At 33.0% G+C, this 22,831-nt stretch overlaps 2 protein-coding genes across 4 annotated transcripts; both read left to right on the top strand.

Annotated features, from left to right (window-relative positions):
• Positions 1-1,398: 1,398 nt before the first annotated feature.
• On the top strand, positions 1,399-9,246 carry LOC126778808 (uncharacterized). Of its 2 annotated transcripts, none has more exons than XM_050502496.1 (8): positions 1,399-1,705; positions 3,068-4,831; positions 5,186-5,287; positions 6,622-6,696; positions 7,066-7,101; positions 7,519-7,590; positions 8,677-8,794; positions 9,129-9,246. In XM_050502496.1, exons 1-8 carry the CDS (start codon positions 1,408-1,410, stop codon positions 9,163-9,165), a joined length of 2,502 nt encoding a protein of 833 aa, XP_050358453.1. In that variant the 5' UTR covers positions 1,399-1,407; the 3' UTR covers positions 9,166-9,246. The 2 variants fall into 2 exon arrangements, with proteins under 2 accessions (XP_050358453.1, XP_050358455.1); XM_050502498.1 differs by having other exon boundaries at positions 8,704-8,794.
• A 3,223-nt stretch (positions 9,247-12,469) lies between these two features.
• Positions 12,470-19,672, top strand: LOC126778789 (GRIP and coiled-coil domain-containing protein-like). 2 transcript variants are annotated; one of them, XM_050502451.1, is made up of 6 exons: positions 12,470-12,605; positions 13,722-13,889; positions 14,378-14,704; positions 15,271-15,441; positions 16,022-16,094; positions 16,496-19,672. In XM_050502451.1, exons 1-6 carry the CDS (start codon positions 12,470-12,472, stop codon positions 19,587-19,589), a joined length of 3,969 nt encoding a protein of 1,322 aa, XP_050358408.1. In that variant the 3' UTR covers positions 19,590-19,672. The 2 variants fall into 2 exon arrangements, with proteins under 2 accessions (XP_050358408.1, XP_050358409.1); XM_050502452.1 differs by having other exon boundaries at positions 15,271-15,429.
• Positions 19,673-22,831: the final 3,159 nt, after the last annotated feature.

The following is a 22,831-nucleotide window of genomic DNA, read 5'->3' on the forward strand; positions in this document are numbered from 1 at the left end:
AAAACTAATAAATTAAGTAACCGTAACCGTAACAGCCTGTGAATGTCCCACTGCTGGGCTGAAGGCCTCCTCTCCCTTTTTAAAGAGAAGGCTTGGGGCTTATTCCACCACGCTGCTCCAGTGCGGGTTGGTGGAATAAGCCTTAACCAACATGTTACTTAATAATAAATTAAGTAACATGTTGGGAATAACCGACGACTGTTTTGATTCCTTTCTATGCTTGTTCTGCCCTGTGTTATACCTGAACTCTTGGGTCCTGGTGATCTGTAATACAGGACCTATAATAGACCCCAGCTTCACATATACTTAAACTGTAAGCAGTTTCTTAAGTTAAATGAGTTTCTTAAGTGAAACATGAGGTCATGTTTTGTTAAGAGAAATCAAAATAAAAATAAATGTTTATCGATTACAAACCGAATAAAAACTTTGAATATACGATGGAACGATAATACATACAAAACAACTCACGACGGTAAACATCGCTAGTGACGTGTCGTTATCGATAGTTCGATATCAAAAAAACTATTTTAAGATTATTTTTTTTATAATAATAAAATGTCAATAAAAATACTGAATGTCAACTGTTATGAGGTTTTTATAATAACAAGATAAATATTTAAGCTAGAACTAAAATATTTTATGAGAAACATGCAAATATCAATTATATTATATTTAGGAGATTCCTAGATCTATACAACACTGTTAAAAAAAATAGGCGCGCTAAAATAAAACCGCCATTTTGTTAGTGGACAAAAAGGTAACGGAATAAAGTCATTATAGGCGCGACTTATGATTTGTTGAATATTTTCAAACGTGTTATTGGGATTTTTAAGAGTTGAGCGAGTTATTTACAACAATCAATTTTTATTTGGTGTTTTATTTTTAAAATCGAGGCTTTTATAAAATCAGTTTCATGTCTGGATGCTAATTATATAAATTAATAATTCACTGTTGGTAGTGTTTTCTGCGTCGAGGTATATCCCATACCACTCACCCTTTCTACCGCTCAACAGTATTTTGTATCGATGTGTTCTGGCTTAAAGGTTGAGTCAGAGGAGCAAGAGATATCAGAAATCCAGCCAACAAATCAAAATCGCATTCGTATTGCAAGTAAACCAGAACCCGCTTTTTTTAAATCCACGCATTCTATCCACTAAGCAATCGGATGTCAAATATACACCACGTATATTTCAACTCAAAACTGACCTCTAAAATATAAGTTGATTACAAGAAAACTTTTCCTGGTGAAATCGCAGCCTTAGGACGAAAATTATCGATAAATAACAACGCAACACTCGACCGACTAATATTTACAAATAAACTAACACTTAAGATTACAACCGATATACAAGCGGAATACCGGATCTAACCACCATTTCATTTCAACCGTGACATGACAGAGTAGTGATGTTCAAATCAATAATAATATCGATATTTTTAAATCTATCTAACTTTATATTAACTCCATGTTTAGTTGAGTCCGATTCCGTGAAACCGATGATGGAAAGAAATAATATTGTGAACAAAGGTCTTTGGGTGAGGAATAAGCCTGAAATCAAAAACCCTGGCGACTTTATCTTCAGGGCAAACTCCTTGGACGCTGATAGTATACTGCAGAATAACTTCGAAGCGTTTGGTGACAACAATATGCAAAACTCACCGTTCTTGACCAGCTATTTTGAGAGGAACAAGAGGTCGCCACTTAGTAAGTCGATTATGATCAATTATAATTTAATTTTATAATAATAATAATTTATTTAAACACACAAAAATAAAACATAAGTTGACGTACGGATTAAAAACTTAAGTTAAGCTTATGTACTAAGGCATAACATTAAACTTTGGTTTTGCCTTAATTTATTCGGTGACTGGAACTCATTATCCTTTATGGGCTATTTAGATAACCTGTGTTAAGGAAATTACCAACCGCCAGGATGGGTAAGCAGTAGGCGTATAGCTGCATACATGATTATATTAGGTATATAAGGGTCAAAGTAAAAAACAACATTTCTATTCAAAAAAGATACAATAAGCGATTTTGTGAATGTTTTTGTTAATTTTCATCTAATTTGAATGGTAATTTGGGTGGTACCACCCACGCATTTAACCAGACAGCAATAGTTATTATTGTTGTGTTCTGGTTTGAAGGTTGAATGAGCCATCTAAGTTCACAAAGTTAGTAACGCATTTAATGTGTGAGAAATATTTCTTCTAGCGCCACCGTCTATGCGCCATGGTGTCTGTGATGCTGACAAATATCAGGTGGCATGTCTTCCCATCTTAACATAAAAAAAAAATATATATTTATCTACCTTGTTATACACACATTAATATGATTTAATACGTTTTATTTATTTATGTATATAAGATACTATACACATACAAGAATAGAAAGAGACGACTGTATAGAATAAACTTTATTGACGCGTAGTAATTGTAATGCACTTTTATTGCACACTGACAAAACTGTAAAAACAAAACAATACGTGTTATAAAACGTGACCTTATTAGCTGGTTAGTAGCACCCTCCCGGTTCTCCTTGGAGTAGAGACGGTCCAAAAATTTCTAGTACTATATGGGTCGCTTCACATCCTCTTCCCATAGCGTCGGAGCAAAATATATAAAAAAATAATATTATTAACCCGTGGTATATAATAGATAGCCATTTATTTATTTATATAATAACTTCATTTCTTCAAACATGCCATCTATGACTTCACCACCTTCAGTCAGACATAAAACGAATAGCCAATCTCTTAGATTTTTTTATTCAAATTACTGTCGCCTTTTATTTGAAACTGTAATTTTTTGAAACGAATTTGAATGTCAAATGCTTATTATGTATTAAATTAATACATTATTATTTATATTTAAAATTAGTTATTACTGGTAACCTGTGAATGTCCCACTGCTGAGCCAAGGCCTCCTCTCTCTTTTTGAGGAGAAGGTTTTATTTACATATTTATTTATCCGTTGTCGAAATTCATCACAACAAACAATAAACTGATGATGCCAAAGCAATTACTTATTATTATAAATACCATAATAATTATTTTTTTGTCAACAGTTGAAACGAAACAGCCCTCAAAAGAGAATTTGAATAAATGTAAGAATAAATCGCAATGCTTAAACAAAGACCAACAAATGGAATCAATCGTAAAGTCCAAATTTATTTCAACACTGAAGCCTGGATCTGTTTTTAACGACTACCCTCACGCAGTCGCTGCCCTTATAAATGATAACGAAAAATATTATATTGATAACTCAAAACAAAATCACATTGAACATAATAAAGATATAAGAAATTCAAACAGAGATACAAAAACTAAATTAAATAATGTTATTAAATCAAATAATGAAAATATAAAGCTTAGAACAGATTTTACAGAAGCAAATGAACTTAATACCACTTCATTTATAAGAAGAAATAATAATGGATCTTCAATAATTACAAATCGTTATAAGCATAGTAACGAAGCTGAATTTACTGAAGTTCATTTTAAGCCAGCCAATGATACAGTAATCGACAAAAAGAACACTGTTAGGGATACTTTCGATGGAGACGAAGTAGTGTGGCAGAATTCCGCTCCAATTCCTGATACGAATACATATAAAACTTTACCAAAATTCACGGCGAATAACAAAAATAAACCAATTACAGAGAGAGGTCTCGTTAAAGTGCTAACGATGCTGACAAAAACATTCAAGAAAATAATGAAAGAACATAATGATATCAAAAAAATCCATAACAGATTATATAATTTGAATGATGATTTTGTAAAAAATGTTGAAGCTTTAAAGAAAAAATTGGGAGACTTTAACTCGAAATACTTTGAAATTCTGAAGGCGAATCAGGAATTGAAGCAAGTGGAGACAAAATTAAATGACAAGGTACGGTATTTTTTGTCAAAAGAAAAAGAAATATCGAAGAATTTAATTGAATTCGAAAATCAACAGAAAAAATTCTTAGCACAACAACGACAGTTCTATGATGCACAAAAACTTATGTTATCACAGAACGAAAAAATTAATTTGAAACAAGATGTAATAGCCAAAACTCAGAGCGAAATCGCACACAGACAAAATAACTTCGCAAGAATATTGAAAAAAGCTAAAGAAATTTACGTAAAGAATAAAAATGTTAAAGAAAAATTAAACTCTAATATTTTAAGGCCGAAGGCTAATCATCTTAAAGAAAAAACTAAAACAATAAATCAAGAATATTCAACCAGATCAACAACAACTGAACGTGTTAAAATCAATTTATTTTCCATCCCAACCCGCCCGCTTTCAATACCGCTGACCCAAAACAGCGACATTGAAAATCAAAATAAATTATTACTGGACGAAAAAGACAATCACGCGATAGATGATTTAATATACAAATATTACTTCAACAACACATTCATTGATGAAATATATAAAAATAAAATTCTATCAACATTTTTAGCGGCCCCAGAAAATACAGATTATGTTACGAAAAGTAAAAGAAACGAATCGAAACCGAACACAACACAACTTTTGCCTGTTAACAAAACGACCAAAATTATTAAATTCAATAGAGAAAGAAGGTGGATTAAGCATTCCAATAAAAACATTCACATAAAAGATAAACCATCAGTCACACGGGTTGTGAATATAAAAGGAAATGTAATTGATATCGGGCATACGGTTCCCACGTTTAGTAAAGTTAATTTGAAAAAAATTACAACTCTAAGCGACCCATATATGACGATTACATTGAATTTTTGCAAAGAAATTGGACAAGATCAAACATTAGAAGCACTTAATTGGTGTGTGGAGAAAACATTGAGAAGATTGCAAGTTATAGGTAATATATATATACATATAATAATGCAGTAAATACTGACGTAAATAAACGCTAACACGAAATGAAATTATTAAATTGACTACATAAGCTTAAACTATAAACATTAAAATAAAATAACCTCTAAAATTTTGATAGAAATCCTTTCGAGGATAATGCTTGGAGCTTATTACATTTAGCTACTCCAGTGCGGGATAGTGAATACACAATGACAGAATTCTGTAGGTTTTTTCACGATATTTTAGTTTACTACCGGGTACATTAAATTTCAGTGACTTAACAGCAATCTTTGATTACAATTCACGTGTTATTTTTTGCTATCTGGTCTCCTGAACTGTTATGACGATTAATTTTCAGACTTCAAGCCCGCTTCAATAATGCCACCCTTAAAACAAAGCAAGGAATCAGAAAAGAAAAATATTTTACAAGGCAGTACTTCGCAGAAACCTACCACACTGAGTAAGTTATATATAAAATTTATGGTTTTTTTTGTAATGCCTAATTGAAACAACTATATAACCAATACACATAATAATATTCTCATACCAGAAGATGCGGCTCGTTTCGGAGAATAAAATAATAATAATAATATCCTGGGACATTATTCATTATTCACACACGGCCATCTGATCCCAAGCTAAGCAGAGCTTGTACTATGGAAACCAGACAACTGATATACTTCATATACTACATTTCTTTTGTAAATACATACATATATAGATAATTACACCCAGACTCAGGACAAACAGACATGTTCATGCATACAAATGTCTGACCTGGGTGGGAATCGAACTTACAACCTTAGGCGTTAAAGGCAAGTATCTACCAACCACGCCAACCGGCTCGTCAAAGAAGAAGAAGGTTTAATTATATAATATTATTATTTAAAGAACTACAGCTTGTCAATGTGGAAATTATGTACAGTCATTTTAAAATAAATTGACTGTTGTCATCAAGTTCGATACACATTTCTTAAAACATCGTTCAGTAACAGCCTGTGAATGTCCCACTGCTGGGCTAAGGCCTCCTCTTCCTTTTTGAGGAGAAGGTTTGGAGCTTATTCCACCACCCTGCTCCAATGCGGGTTGGTAGAATACACATTGACAGAATTTCTGTGAAATTAGACACATGCAGGTTTCCTTCACCGTCAACCACGAGATGAATTATAAATACAAATTAAGCACATGAAAATTCAGTGGTGCTTTCCCGGGTGCGAACCGATGATCATCGGTTAAGATTCTCGGCCATCTCGGCTTTCATCGTTTCACTCGCTTTAAAAGTCTATTCACGTTACAAGCGCGAATTTCACGTTCTTGTTATTTATAAATCACGACTTACAAATAACTTTAAAGTTTAATATTAATACATATATGTCGATTACTGATTCGTATACAAGGTTCTTATTAAATTATATCGTTAAAAAAATATCAGAATTTATAAAGAAAGTTGCTACTGTAAATAATATATTTAAAAAATGGTGCTTATATCTTATAATTTGTATATTTCTATATCGATTTTTGTACATATATAATACTCTATTAAACATATGAAAACCAGTGCCTTGTATCTATGTATATCGATGCTAATCTTATAAATGCGAAAGTAACTGTGTCTGTTACGCTCTCACGGCTAAACCACTGAACCGATTTTGATAAAATTTGGTATGAAGCAAGCTTGAACTGCAAAGACGGACGCAGTCTATATTTTACCCAATACCAGCTCCTCACCACAATACAAGAACAAAGCTGCGGGCGAATACTAGTAGTAAATGTATTATAATTATTTTCTTATAGAAACATCGACTACAGAAGATCCTCATCCCTCAAGTACTCCGACGACAGAACCATCGTGGACTATGTTCTTTCCAGGTGAGGCCAATAATATTATTTTGGACTTTCTGTCCAATGGGCCACTTTATAGTAAGTGGTCACCACCGCACATAGCATTGACAATGTAAGAAATACTAACCATCCCTTATATCGTCAATGCGCCGCTAACTTTGGGTGCTAAGATGTTATGCCCGTTATGTAGTTACGCTGGCTTCATCACTCTTTAAACGGAAATACAACAATACCAACTATTGTTGTTTGCGGTAGTATAATATATACTATTACATATCTACCTAATATTTTCACGTCAAAAACGCTCTTATGCTACCCCCCTACCGTACGAGATAGGTAGGAGGAGACTTGATGGACTCCCATCACCGAATATTAATATGCATTTTCCGTTTTCAGATAATGAAGAACTTGAGGATAAATTAAGAGATTATGGTAAGAATAGACTGTTCGAACAATACCTTAAAAGCTTTTGCTAATATATAATCACATACCTAATACCTATACATAAGGTTTATTTATTTTTTCTTCGCTCAATATTGAAGATAATTAATAGATAATTTTTTGTTAACCAATATTTTTATGCTAAAAATACGGAGGATTGCTCTTTGCCAGTGCAATCTCATGCTCAGAATGTGATGGTGGTATTTACCCAGATCGGCTTGCACAAAACCCTACCATCAAGTAGACATGTATGTGGTATGGAAGTGAACAGTCAAGAGCCTAATAGAGCACGAGACCAGAACTGCTTGTCTGAATTTTAACCCCCAATCTTCTACTAAGATCTATGTGTTTCTTTTGGGCATCATAATTCCTCGTTATCATGGATACCTTACCCTTACATTTTATCAGAATTGAAGCCAGACACCGAGGGCACCGTGTACTATGATGGCAGCTTACACTCCAGTGATATCGGCCGTATTGGTAAGATCTAAGATATATAATCTAGAATTACATTATTTGCGAATGGGCAAATGGGCCAGGACATGTGGTAAGTGGTCACCATCGCCCATAGACTTTGACTGTATGAAATATTAACCGTTTCCTACATTGACAATACACCACCAACCTTGGGAACTAAGATGTTATGTCCGTTGTTTAGTTACACTGGCTCACTCACCCTTCAAAGCAGAATACAACAATACTAAGTATTGCTACTTAGCGGTACAATATCTGATGAGTGGGCGGTACCTACCCACGTAACAGTTTTATATGTGCGACGTCAAATGTTATCGTTGAAATTTCATCTGACTTATTAACTATATTTCTAAAAAAACGTTATGCTAATCGTGGAATTCTCGCGCCCTACTCCCTAGTGCTCCATAAAGAAGCTATTAACAAAAACATTCTCCTTTCTTTCACAATCAAAGGCTAAATAACAATTAATATTTTCTTATCCATATTTCGTTTTAACATTAACATTTTCCTTTTTTGTTATATGTATTTCATTATATTATTATTTTATTTTTCATTATTTATTTGAATGTTGAACCAAGTTTTATTTTATATTTATATTTTAACGTAAATGATTGCTCGTAGCCAAATAAGTAAATAAACACTACACATATTTTTATAATTATTTTTAATTAATATCTACAGACACCTGCATCAATAATTTATTAGGTTGCATTTGTATTTAAAGCATATCGTCTAGATATATATGAGCGAAATACCACTCATTACGAGGTCTCCTGAACTATATCCCCGATTGACTTAAATTATGTCACAGTTACTCCTTCCCCGAGGTAGACGCTCACTAAGAAATGATTCTGCGCAAATCCAATCCAAAATACATTTTTCTTCTTATCTACCCGTGCGAAGCCGGGACGATTATTATTTTTTTATATACATAGTATTTAGCATAATAATAGCTCCGTATTAGCTTTCTTACATCGCCAACAGTACATTGGCTAACCATGACGCCTTTAAGCGATGCCAATATTGCTAGCAGCATTTCCTCCTCCCATTCACTAGTGGACTAAATAATACACGAGACACACTTTATTTCAGTAAAAGTAGACAGTGAAGGGTTTTCAGACGTGATGCCGGGACTCGAGAGTGACTCCAGGGTACAAGTGGATCCCCTCGCGCTCGACCTCCAAGCACAGAGGAGAGCTGAAGTCCGCAAGTATGTTTTTTTTTAATTATTTGCATATATTAACCAAATACATGCACTATAAGACCATCGACGTTGACTCTAAGTTGATAAGTTATATATATATATATAGCATGAATACATATGTCTGTTACATTTCACGATTAAGCCACTGAACCGATCGTAATGAAAATTGGTATGAAGCCGGTTTGTACCCCAAAGACTTAGGCTTTTTTATGCTTAACACACTCCTTAATGATAGCTCCTACACCACCAAGATATCTTGAACATATATAAACAATTATTAGAAATTTATAAATTACAAGATAACATTTTTTTTGGTAAATCTTCCAATTTTATTTTTCAGAATAAACGAGAGAATAATGAAGATGAGATTCGGCTGATTGATTAATTAAATAAATAAATATATTTTGAACAATATGTTTTAAAAATTGTGTTATATACTTAATCTAATTATTATATAATGTATCTTTTATTTATCCCTTAACCTATAACATAACAAATTAGCTTAGTGTGTGAATAGGATAGTTTGAATAAGATCTAGATGGAAAGGCCATAGACTGGGCCTTAATGAAAATGCTAAAATGGCCGCTTAATAAGAACTTTTTGACCACAAATCCAATCATTAAAGACATAAAAGGGGGTTGCATTTATAGAAGATCAAAGAGAGCACAAGACTGGTACATTTCAGTCCTGATTCCAAGTTTTAAATGACAGCTAATCGCGCCGCTATCTTGGAAAAATACCACCAACTAGCTTCTCAAAAATTGTCTATGTTAGATGTAGTCATTCATCATCAACAGCCAATCGTAGTTCACTGCTGAACATAGGCCTCTCCCAAGGTGCGCAAACTCCCGGTTCTCCTCCTTCGTTATCCCGTCGGTACCCGCCACCTCTTAAGGTCATAAATCAGATTATGGGCAAAACCTCCTGTATGGTAGATGCGCCTAAAAAATGGCCCCCTGTTACCGACAATATAATTATTACAAGAATTAAATATGTTATATAAGTACGCTTAGTTTTTTTACTTGCCGTTCTTCGTTCGTTTCAAGATGGTGTACAAAGCAAGGACCACTATGTTCACAATTCGCCTCGTGTTGCGAATATGACACTAAAATATCGTAAATAAACTATAAATAAATGTTAGATATAATACTACTATCAACTGACTTGACTTTGACTGACTCGTTGGTCTAGTGGCTTGATGTAAGGCCGCGGACACGGAGATTCTGGGTTCAATTCCCAGGTCGGGCCAATTAAAAAGTTTTTTGGTTTTTCTGTTAGAAAATTCTCAGTAGCAACCCGGAGTCTGGAAGATGGAAGTGTGTTCACTTCCGTGCCTCGGAAAGCACGTAAAGCCGTTGGTCCTGCGCCTAAACTCTTTCCGGTCGTGTCGGATTGCCGTCACGTCGGATTATGAGAGTTATGGAATAGAGAGTGCACCTGTGTATGTGCACATACTTGTGCACTATAATATTTCCTGCGTAGTTGGCTAATCTCTCTTGAGATTGGCCGCCGTGGCTGAAATCGGTCTGGAGGAAATTATTATTATTACTATCAACTACAATTTACACAACAAGAACTCGCTTCATTACTCACCCGTGAAATGTTGACAACCGACTTATACTGATATACTATTTTAATGCGTATATTATTAAAATGTTATAATCATTATTGTCAATGTCGCATATCACTTTTCGACGTTTATGTCCGTCTTCTGCTGTGAGTTTCGAGTTTGTTCATACAGAAGCCCTTCTGTACTTGTTTCCAACAACCATAATGGAAGAGAAATAAGGAGTTTCACAGCGAGAAATATGAATTATGTAAAAATAACATATAATTTACTTTACAAGAAAGAAACATTTTGTTCATTATGTTATATTCATTTTTATTGTTGAAAAAAAAAACTTTAGGTATACACACATTAAAAAAATCTATGCAACATGTATTAACTTGAATTTTAGAATGGTTATATCAAATCATATCAACAGCCAATCGTTGTCCACTGCTGAACATAGGCCTCTCCCAAGGTGCGCCAAAGCTCCCTATCCTCCGCCTTCCGCATCCAGTTGGTGCCCGCCACCTTCTTAAGGTCGTCGGTCCACCTGGCTGGAGGGCGCCCTACGCTGCGCTTGCCGATTCGCGGTCTCCACTCTAGGACTCGTCTGCTCCAACGGCCATCGGTCCTACGACATACGTGACCAGCCCACTGCCACTTCAGCCTGCTAATTTTGCAAGCTATGTCGGTGACTCCGGTTCTTTTCCGGATAATCTCATTTCTGATCTTATCCTTCAAAGATACTCCGAGCATAGCTCGCTCCATAGCACGCTGAGCGACTTTGAATTTGTGGACTAGTCCCGCAGTTAGTGTCCACGTTTCGGCACCGTATGTCATGGCAGGTAAGACGCATTGGTTGAAGACTTTCGTCTTCAAACATTGCGGTATAGACGACTTGAGGACTTGACGAAGGTTGCCAAATGCTGCCCATCCCAAGCGAATTCTTCGATCGGCTTCCTTCTCGAAGTTGTTCCTACCGACTTGTATTATCTGTCCTAGGTAGGTATATTCACTAACAACTTCGAGAGGTTTCCCCTCGACGTATATCGATATATCGACGTATATTTAGAATGGTTGAATGAATCGTTTATATTTTATTCTTTGAATAACAAATTTAGTGTCATTGATGTAAAAAAAACTTTTTTTTTTCCAATTGTTATTTTAGTAACATACATAAACAATATAATGTGTATCATACGTAGCACTAACGAAGCAACTAAACATTTTTTTAAATAAAATTAAATTGCTTAACAAAATCAATCTATTGTAAAATAATGGATATTTTTTAACACAGTGTGACCTTTCTGTTGTTCAAAACTTATCACCTATTAACACCGATTATTCATAGAACGCTATATAAATAATATATATGTGTATAGTTAGGAGATTCGTTGATCCATACAGCGGCGTTATTAAAAAAAAGACGCGCGCTAATTTAAAACCGTCATTTTGTTGGTGGCCAGTAAAGTAACGTAATTAATTCATTATTGGCGCGACTTGTGATTTGTTGAATGTATTCAATTGTGTTATTGGAATTTTTAATAGTAATTGAGTGAGTTATTAACATCATGCGTTCTATTTTTAAAAAGACCAATTCGAGGTTTTTTTATATAATAGGAAGGCGACCAGGATATGGGTCACCTGATGGTAAGTGGTCACCAACGCCCATAAACACTGGCATTGTAAGAAATGTTACAACAACGTGCGCCACTAACCTTGGGAACTAAGATGTTATGTCCCTTGTGCCTGTAATTACACTGGCTCACTCACCCTTCAAACCGGAACACAACAATACCAAGTACTGCTGTTTTGCGGTAGAATATCTGATGAGTGGGTTGTACCTACCCAGACGCGCTATATATATATATATATATATATACATAAATTTATTTTTGTTAACGTAAAATGCTCATTGAAATCATTTCAGACATATCATGAATCAAGTGTACTGCCTGTTTAAAATCGAAACGGAAATCAAATAAAAAAGTACAATTTCATTGTACTCCAAATTTTATCTGTGTTTACAAAACATGTGATTGTCGCATAAATACTTGCACTCTAAAGCCATACGGATACAAGTACAAACTTTAATATACATATATAAATTGTTAACTGTTTAAATAGTAATTATGTTGCGATGCGAGTACAACCCGCTGTTCTACCGGGTGCTGTGCGCGACACTACTTTTGACCGCGTTCACATTTACTGTGATCTTGACAAACGTTTTTATCGATATCGATTGGATTTTATCGAATAAAAATACACGTGAGTGATGTTTGAACATTATATTTTATGACAATTCAATTTCGATGTGATTTTCTTTACTAATTGATTGTCGATAGAATTGATTTAACAGTCGATCCGGGTTTTGGCACAAAGGTTGTCTATTGCCATACAGCGTGGAAATGCGGCCTGCGGGATCGGGAGGAGCAGTTTTAATTTGATTATTATAAGATTATAATATTTGATTTAGTGTATTAAGGAAATTATTTACAGTCATTTTAAAATAAATTGACTGTTGTCATCAAGTTCGATGATATGATTTCGATGATTATATATTTCATATAGTACATTACATATATATACATACAACCTTCTCCTCAAAAGGGAGAGGAGGCCTTAGCCCAGCAGTGGGACATTAACAGGCTGTTACTGTTACTGTTACTGTATACATACATACATACATACATACATACGGACATATAGTACATTAGAATGTGGTCCTCGGTTGTGCAGTTCACTGTGGTCGGTTCGAGAGAATTCAAAGTTTCTTTTTATTCGAAATACCATCGATTAAAAAAGCATCGCTTACCAAGATATACTGAAGCATTCCTGGGTGTAAACCTTGGAACTCTAACGAAATTATTTTTATCTGATATAATTACATAAGATATTCAACCAATAATTGATTCTTCTATTTTGCTCTCGGTGATCAATATTAAATACTTGCCTCGTTGGTCTAGTGGCTTGATGTAAGGCCGCAAACCCGGAGGTCCTGGGTTCAATTCCCATGTCGGGTCTATAAAAAGTTATTGGGTTTTTCTATCAGAAAATCTCTGGAAGTCTCTAGAAGTCAGAGTCTGGAAGTTGAAAGTGTGTACACTTCTATGCCTCGGAAAGCACGTAAAGCCGTTGGTCCTGTGCCTGAACTCTTTCCGGACGTATCGGATTGCTGTCCCATCGGATAGTGAGTTAGGGAATAGAGAGTGCACCTGTGTTTGCGCACACACTTGTGCACTATAATATCTCCTGCGCAGTTGGTTAATCATTCTAGCTAATATTCTATATATAAAAATACTATCATTCGTATGTGCCGTTGGTATTATTACCTTATATAATATATTAATAAATTGTAACATATTATATACAATAATATTTCAGAGAATTCCCAAATTAATCATTCAAAGGCAGCTTTAAAATATGATTTCGAAGGATCAGAAGCAGAAGGACTTAACGATGATAAAAGTTACGAAAGTGAAAACGATCCGTTTTACAGAGCCAGAAGATCCATCAGTAATTTAGAGAACAGAGGCGACAAGGCTCAAGATGGTATATACACACAACTCACGGCACTTTCTGACTTATATTATTTACTTAATTGTATTTGTAATAAATTCTCTCTTTCTAGCAAAAATAAGAAGACTCTTCCAATATCATCTATTGTAGGAAACATATAATATATATTTACAAATCCTCTCTCTCCCTCACATATATATACACAAACACATATGTACATACATACATACGTATATAAATTCTAGAATATTATAATATTCACATAAAGGTTATTATAGAATTAATAAATTTATGGATGATAGCACAACTTGGGAATGAGACGATCGCCGTATGGCTATTTATACCTCTTTTTTGTATACGAAACATGATATAAAAAAACCGCTGATCTTTAATCATCATCATTCTGATTTCTCTCTGTTAGTGTCGTGCTGCTTCAACTGTCTTAGAGAGTGAAAAAGAGCACCTATATTAGCGCTTACACGCCTGAAATATATATATTCAAATTAAACAAATGATTGCAGAAGCTGATAATATTCAGCTACACGTAAAAGACCCAGGTCTTAAAAAGATTCTGACGAGCCGACTAGCAAGTCTTCTTAAAGAACTAGACGAAGAAGAATCTACGACTGAAGATATCAAAACTGAAATAACTACAGCTCCTGTTAAAGCTTTTGAAAAATTACAAGAAAGAAACAACAAGAGAGACGGTCTCAGGAATACGGACTTATTTCATCTCGCAATGCATAATATTCTCCTGCAAGGAATGCTAGGACACATGGATCTAAATGATGCTTATAATAAAGTTCATCAACTTGTTAATAATTTTAACGATTCAGATAAAAATAAAGGTAATGAAAGAAACACAACGCGTTGACATTATCTTGTTAATTTTTAACAGTACAGCAGTATACAAATCGAAATGTTTATGATTATCTTTTAGCTTCCCTTTGTGTCTTGTTTTTAAAGGTTCTTGATATTGTGGATATTAAAAATTGTAACTGAAATATATCAAGGAAAATCAGAATTTTCAGTGTACAGACAATTAAATATGTCATATATTCTCTTATTGTTCATACGTTCTTAAGTAAAGATTGTGTCTTCAAATTCGGTGCAACTCCAGTTTTCATCTGCTTAATTTGGGTTTAAGGTTTTAGATCAGTTCGTGTTAGGCTGTGAAGCAGAACATCGTGAGGAAACCTGCATATGATGGAAACATTTCTGCCATATGTGTATTCACAGATTCACATTTCAGCAGCTGTTATTAGCACCCGTTTCTAATATATTTATTTGGTTTATCAACGGTTGTTATGTATGTACCATATACGATGTGCGAGTATTATTTTAGATTTAGATAATAATTAGTATTAGAAAAATCCTATTCGTATATATTATACATATATACTTATCTTTATAGATATAAATTCAAGAACATTAAACGCAATAACAAATTCAAAAGAACAGTATCCATATAACGAAGAACGTAAATTGTTTGAAGAATTAATTAAATGTAAGAAACTTGAAACTGAGATAGCTCGGAATAAGCTATTTGACACCAGAAATACAAAAGGCGTAGGTAACGAGAAAGGTATTATTATATTTAATTAAAACAATTGAGTTATAAACAGTATTGGGGAGAAATAGTATATAAGAGTGGTTCCAAATATATTAATATAAAAATTGTCGTTAAAAAATAAGAACATATATAATATTATGTATATATTCTATCCAAATGTGTCGTTGCTCTTTTAATACACAATCCTTGATAACAATTACTTACAGTATTTTAGTCTCCCATTGTCTGCATCAAAGAAAACCATTGGAATAATTAATTAAAATAGAATTCAACAGATATATACATTTCGCAATAGCGGCCACTCTCAATGGAGACTAGCCAACTGCGCAGGAGATATAGTGCAAAAGTTTGTGCGTAAACACAGGTGCAGAGTGCACCTGTTCTCTCACAGAGACAGGTCATCAGGACCTCTGGATCTGCGGCCTTATATCTGGCCAGTAGACTGAGATGAAGCAGTCAAAAAATATACTTTATATGTATAGAACATCTTTATTTAAATAATTTCTCCTCATATTCAGAGTCCATAATGACATTACCGAGTTCAGCAGAACATAAAATTACTACATCATATTAATATGATAGAAAATTTCAGATAATAAAATTATCATTAAAGCTGTGATCGAAATTATCGAAGACAATGAGAAACTAAATAAAATTAATTTAACGTAAGTTAACATTTCATATGACATCTTATTTGTTCACTAACCTTGGGAACTAAGATGTTATGTCCCTTGTGCCTGTAGTTGCTCCTCAAATCGGAACACAAGTATCTACTAAGTATTGCATAGCATTAGGATTGCTGATGAGTGGGTGGGTACCCAGACGGCTTGCACAAAACCCTACTACCACAATCTTACAATACGCACGAAATAAGTTGGTAACTCAAAAGTATGTCACAAATCGCTGAGCAGGTAAAGTTTTTAGATGGCAAAACGAACTTAGGTATTATACGATTGAATGTTACAAAGCGCTATATTCGGGCCGGCTAACTTACATTGCACGTATTGTACCTGATTCACTGAACAACAATTAGCCCAACACTGTATGTTCTAATTTTAAATTACAGAAATTCAACCGAAAATGTAGAAGGTATGATAAGTTTGATATACAATGGAAAAGCTATAAAAGTAAATCAATTTGAAAACATTAAGTACAATAACACTGAAAAGAAGAAGATAAATCAAGAAGTTGAAATAATAACGTCTGTTAACGAAAATAAAAATACTAAAGAATCAGAAACAATGAAATCAAAACCGATAAATAATCGTAAACAAAATCAAAACCTATTAAATAAATTAATAGATGAATATTTTAAAACAGGCTCACCTGGTACTGATTATTTAGATAGAGAAATAAATAATTTTAAATCGAAACGCCTGAAAAGACAAATCAAGATACGTTACGAGGATGATCAAACGAGCATCAGTCCCAAGACCTTTCGAGACAGCAGTAAAAAAGATGATGACAACGTTTACATAGAAATCGAAAGTCATTTCAGTGGAAAGGGCATTAAGGGAGAGAAGAAGAAGCTCATCAGAAGTCTTATTGATAAAATACAAAAAGCTATACGCTCTGATGCTCACGAAATAGACGATACCATCAAACATATACAATTTGTTAAAAGAACCCAAGATCCCATTGATGGTAATAGGCATACTCTAATTAATAAAATATCACCACCACACGACCATATTGAACCGAGACAACTCGATCCAATAGATAAAACACTGAGCAATCACGAAAATCTAGTAAAAGATGTTTCATGGACGAATCAAATCGAGAGTCCGAAATTCTTATCAGTTTCGAAATCAGTTAATTCTGCGGAAATGAGAGAACTTAATATTGACTACGACAATGTTCTAAGAAATGGTATACCAAAACGATTTCAAAAGCCTATAAATATGAATACAGAAGAGGATCAGACTGTTACTCCATATATTGACAATGATCGTGGTAATGTAACGTTACTTTTAAAGGATATAGATGGCACTGGCTTCTCGATTGGTATTAATCAATATGTTGGTGAACCACCGGACATTAACAGTATGAAAATGTTTACCGGCCTCGAAAATCTCATTAGAGAATATCACCAAAGTTACGACCAAGATGTTAGTAACGAGTCCGAAATTGATAAAGCCGAGAACTTTGTTCAAATGAAAAATAAATATACTAAAAAAAGTGTTCACAATATCCTAAAACGGTCATTAAAAGGTATCGGTAATGTTTATAAATTCAAGTTATTTTACAAAAACGACACATCTCTCGATAAATATTTAAAACCATTCAAGTATAACTATGACAACAGAATATATAAACTACAAAAATATTTAAACAAAATAAATACAGATAAATCAAATAATAAGACTATTTACAAATTCTTTAATAAATTCAAGCTCAGTGGAATGCCCAATATAGACAAAACTAAACTGAATAAAAAGTTAAAGTCTCCAGAAATATTAACATCAGATAGTTTTATAAGTCGAAAGAAAAGATCATTGACCGTAAAGAAAATTTCAAACGTTAATTCAAAAATAAAACTCAACAAATACATAAATACACATGCCAGGTCTTATAAACGAATACTTCTTAATAACAAAAGAAATAAACGTCAAATCAATAAAATAAGAATAATCGCACGAGAATCACAGAATCCTGAAAGAAAATCTGAAGAAAATATATTTATGATTTCCGGAGAAAATCCGGATGCTGATAAAACGTCTTTTATTAAAGAATTCGAAACACCGGACACTATTATAAATGCTAGAAATCATTACGATGATATATATCCGATGGGTGATTTCTACAGAATACAGTACAATACGCAGCCAATGTACTCAAAATTTTACGACCAAAAAAGGAATTCCAATCAACTAAAGTCTAAATACCCACATATATTTATAAATGATGAAATAGCGTCGAAAGAGGAAGATATCAACTTAGACAAGATATACGGTATAAACGAGCAGTCGAACAGAATACAGCCAGAACAAAATAATTTAGAACAAGAAACTATAAAAATAGATACACAGACTTTACCTTCAGAGAATTATATACCAAAGGTCGAAGAAATTATTAATGCTATAATGCCGTCAGCTTCCAGACCAAATTATAAATTGACTGTAAAGATAACACCTAAAAAAACTTTCAATATGAGCACTGGCTTCAAGGAAGTGCACACGAGTGTTAACAAGAGCTTCGACGAAAATGGTTTACGATACTTTTCACTGTTTAATCTCTCACGAATATCTAAAATAGAAGAATTAAATAAGACAAACGTTTTAAAAAAAGATAAAACAATTGCTAAGCCTTTAAATACGCAAGTGAACGAACAACAGATGCAAATAAAGACTCTACTTCAATTACATAAAAAGAGAGTTGATCAACAATTAGGTAACTTACTTAGAGAAAGTAAGCATCTAGAAAGAATGATTGAAGCAAACAGTAATAATAATATAAATAAAACAATAAATATGCTACACGACGATATAGTTGCCACTGACGTTACAACTGATGACAAAATGAATAAAATATTAGAATCTATAAAAAAAATCCAAGAAAGCTACAATTTAATCAAGAACGATATCAAAACGCAAGCCAATTTAGCTACAGAGAAGCCAAAAACAGCTTCAGATACACCTGTAATTATACATACCGTGAAATCTAACGACAAAATCACAAGCGAAATATTAAAGAAAATCGATACGAATACTAATATATTAAAATCGTTTCTAGAAAGATTTTTAGATAATCATAAATCTAAGAATAAGGCAACGAATGAAACTGAAAGAGCAACGAACAATCCGGCTGAAATTAAATTAAATTTATCAAAAGATTTGAAGAGGTTTAACAAGAATGCTTTTTATGTTCAAGAAGAAAACAAAAACGCAACGATACCGTTTATTTACGCATATCAACAGAATAAAGGACCTCCAGCTAGCTTAGTATATCAAGGACACATACATACAAATACCATACCGAATTATCGTAAAGATTATAAGCCTGTAAGCAAAATTCAACCTAATGACTTGGATAATTCAGACATTAATAAGCAAAATTTTAATGAATCGAAATTCTTTATGGATGAAATTGAAAATGACTTTAAGGTGGCGAATAAGCCCTTTTTTGATACAAACATAAATATGAACATTACAAAGGATTAATTGTTAGTTTTTTGTATCGTTTCATGAAATCTTCAATGTATTGACAATATTATTGAAAATAAATTGTTTTGGTTTGTAATAAAGGCAACACTGTTTTGATAAAAGTTTATTTGTTATTTACTAGCCACTTGGGTCGACGTCGCATGGGCACTATAAGGTTTTAGACAAACATTTATTTTGTAATACATATAACAATATTGGTTTACGCCCACGTTTAAGCTCCCAGTCAGTATGTTTTCCGAAAGCTTCGACAAACATCGTCATATTTCAACCATTTTATACAAAATTTTAATTAATTATACACCAAAGCCTTCCGCAATAATCACTCCATCTATTGGTGAAAACCGTATGAAAATCCATTTGGTAGTTTTTGAGTTTATCTCGTTCAAACAGACAGATAGACGCTGCGTCTGTCTGTCTAGATGGCACCGCAATCACCGCAACCGCAAAAACCGCAAACCGCAGAACACTTTGTTTTCTAATATGTCATGATTATCATACATTTATTTTTAAAACTCGTAACACTTTTATAACTATTTATATCACGAAATACACGTTTTACATGTGATAGCCTTATCCTACCTATGGGAATTCGGGGCGGTAGCTAGTTATAAATAATAATATAATAAAAATAATAATATCCTCCAGACCGATTTCGGCCACGGCGGCCAATCTCAAGAGAGATTAGCCAACTGCGCAGGAGATTTTATAGTGTACAAGTGTGTGCGCAAACACAAGTGCACTCTCTATTCCCTAACTCTCATAATCCGATGGGACGGCAATCCGACACGACCGGAAAGAATTCAGGCGCAGGACCAACGGCTTTACGTGCTTTCCGAGGCACGGGAGTGTACACACTTCCAACTTCCAAACTCCGAGCTGCTACTGAGAATTTTCTGACAGAAAAACCCAATAACTTTTTATTGGCCCGACCTGGGAATTGAACCCAGGACCTCCGAGTCTGCGGCCTTACATCAAGCCCCTAGACCAACGAGGTAGTAAAATAATAATATATGCAAAATAATATTATATTACTATAATAAACAACTGCATAATATAACATATTTAATACTATTAGTAATAACATAACTATTAATAACAAATTAATAAAAAAGTTCTAAAAGTACATCATTATCACTAATACGATATTAATGAAACTGTAATTGCATAAATCATTTAATTCAACTTGTAAGCAAATTAAATCAAATGAAAAAAAGGTTTTTTTTTTATGAATTACATTTAAATAGATTTAAACTTATATAACCTTAACCTAGACCTTGCACACCTCACAACTCCATCTTGCTGTGTATAAAATTGATTTTAGAAAATAATTGTCTTTTATTTTAATTATTTCTTGAAGCTATATCGATTCTTACAGCAATTAAAAACTGACAACAGTAATCGAATTATATTTGAGCTCCCTTAATTTAAATGGCATAGACAAAACCAAAAATATTTACCTTTTTTTTAGATACGATATTTCAATCAAGAAACTCTTGTGGACTCATTATACTGCTACTAAATCAAAATTTCGTTGGAATTTTTTTTTTTAAATAATAAAACAATATATTAAATAAAACACATTTATTTCTAATGTACTTAATAACAATAACTTTATGGCACTTTGTTAATTTAGATATTTCTTTAATTTTTTTTTATTGATATCAATAATATATTATTCTATATTTAGTGCAAGAATATCCAAAAAACAATTAATCAATATAAAAAAATATTTTAAAAGTTAATTAATTGATAATGGCAGTAAAAAGTATACATATTATTTTTGAGTGTGTTAACAATTTATATATTGTAAATATAATCTATATTAATAGGACATATGTTAAAAAAAATTAAATATACAAATAATATAAATGTATAAATTAGACATCTATATAAAACTTGAGTGAAATTATTATATATTTTTATTATTATTCAACAATGATTGTTGTTATATTACAATTTTAATTGAACAACAAATTTTATTTTGACAATTTTATCGAACAGAAGCTATTTTTTATAAAACAATTAAAAAAATATTTATGTATAATTGCTAAATATATCTATTTATAAAATCATCTCTTGAATTAGAATTATTATTAATAATAAAAATAGGATATAAAACACTTTTTTACTAACATTAATGCCCTATTGTATTGCTACTATATATTAAGAGTTTTATAAACTACTCCAGTATTACTGTTTATTAATATAAAAACTTTTTTTTTCTTCGATATAAGGCAATGGTTTAACAACTCATGACATAAATAGCATTAACCGTTGAACTTGACTTGACAATTCGAAACTTTATTCAAAGTTTTTAGAGTCCAGCGTGAATTAATCCATTTGTATAGTTACATAGTTGAAATCCTGTTAAGTGATGTGTTCACGTTCATTATAAAAAACACTGGTTATTCTTTTATTTATTACATCGATAATTTTATTTATTAACGATTTCGTAATTATATAGTAGCGACGAAAGAAAATCGTTGGTATTCGATAAAGTGCTTTAATATTAGGTATTCGGCATAACAAAAGACCGAATACAACGAATAATAATAATAATATCATGGGACATTATTCACACACGGCCATCTGATCACAAACTAAGCAGAGCTCGTACTATGGAAACCAGACAACTGATATACTACATATACTACTTTTCTTTTGTAAATACATACTTATATAGATAATTACACCCAGACTCGGGACAAACAGACATGTTCATGCATCATCCTGGGAATTGAACCCACAACCGAATGTCGAATAGTAGACAAATCGTTTAACGTTTACTGAGAAGCTAAAAGTAATTGATGCCATTTGTTTTCAGGCTTTGTGTAAGCTGTCTGGGTAGATACCACCTTCTCATCCGATACAAACAGCCATACTTATTGAGCCCGTGTAACACCAGACACAAGGGACATAACATCTTAGTTACCAAGATATTTCTTACAGCGCCAGTGACTATGGGCGGTGGTGACCATCTGACCCATTTGCCAGTCTGCATATCGATATTTGTATCAATCATTCTCCCGATGTATTTTCCTTTTTTCTCAAACATTAAATCACTTATTTCAATCACATGCACTGATTTTCTCTCCTAATATTTACCTACTGCTAATAAATAAGACGTTTTTCTGTGACGCCTAACTATAAAAATTACTAAACCGATTTACATAAAACTTCTAAGGATAAGGATTAATTTCATATTATTGTTTATTATAAATAAAAATAATACAATTAAA

The sequence above is a fragment of the Nymphalis io genome, chromosome 27 (genome assembly GCF_905147045.1).
Source record: "Nymphalis io chromosome 27, ilAglIoxx1.1, whole genome shotgun sequence".
NCBI classification, from domain to species: Eukaryota; Metazoa; Arthropoda; class Insecta; order Lepidoptera; family Nymphalidae; genus Nymphalis; species Nymphalis io.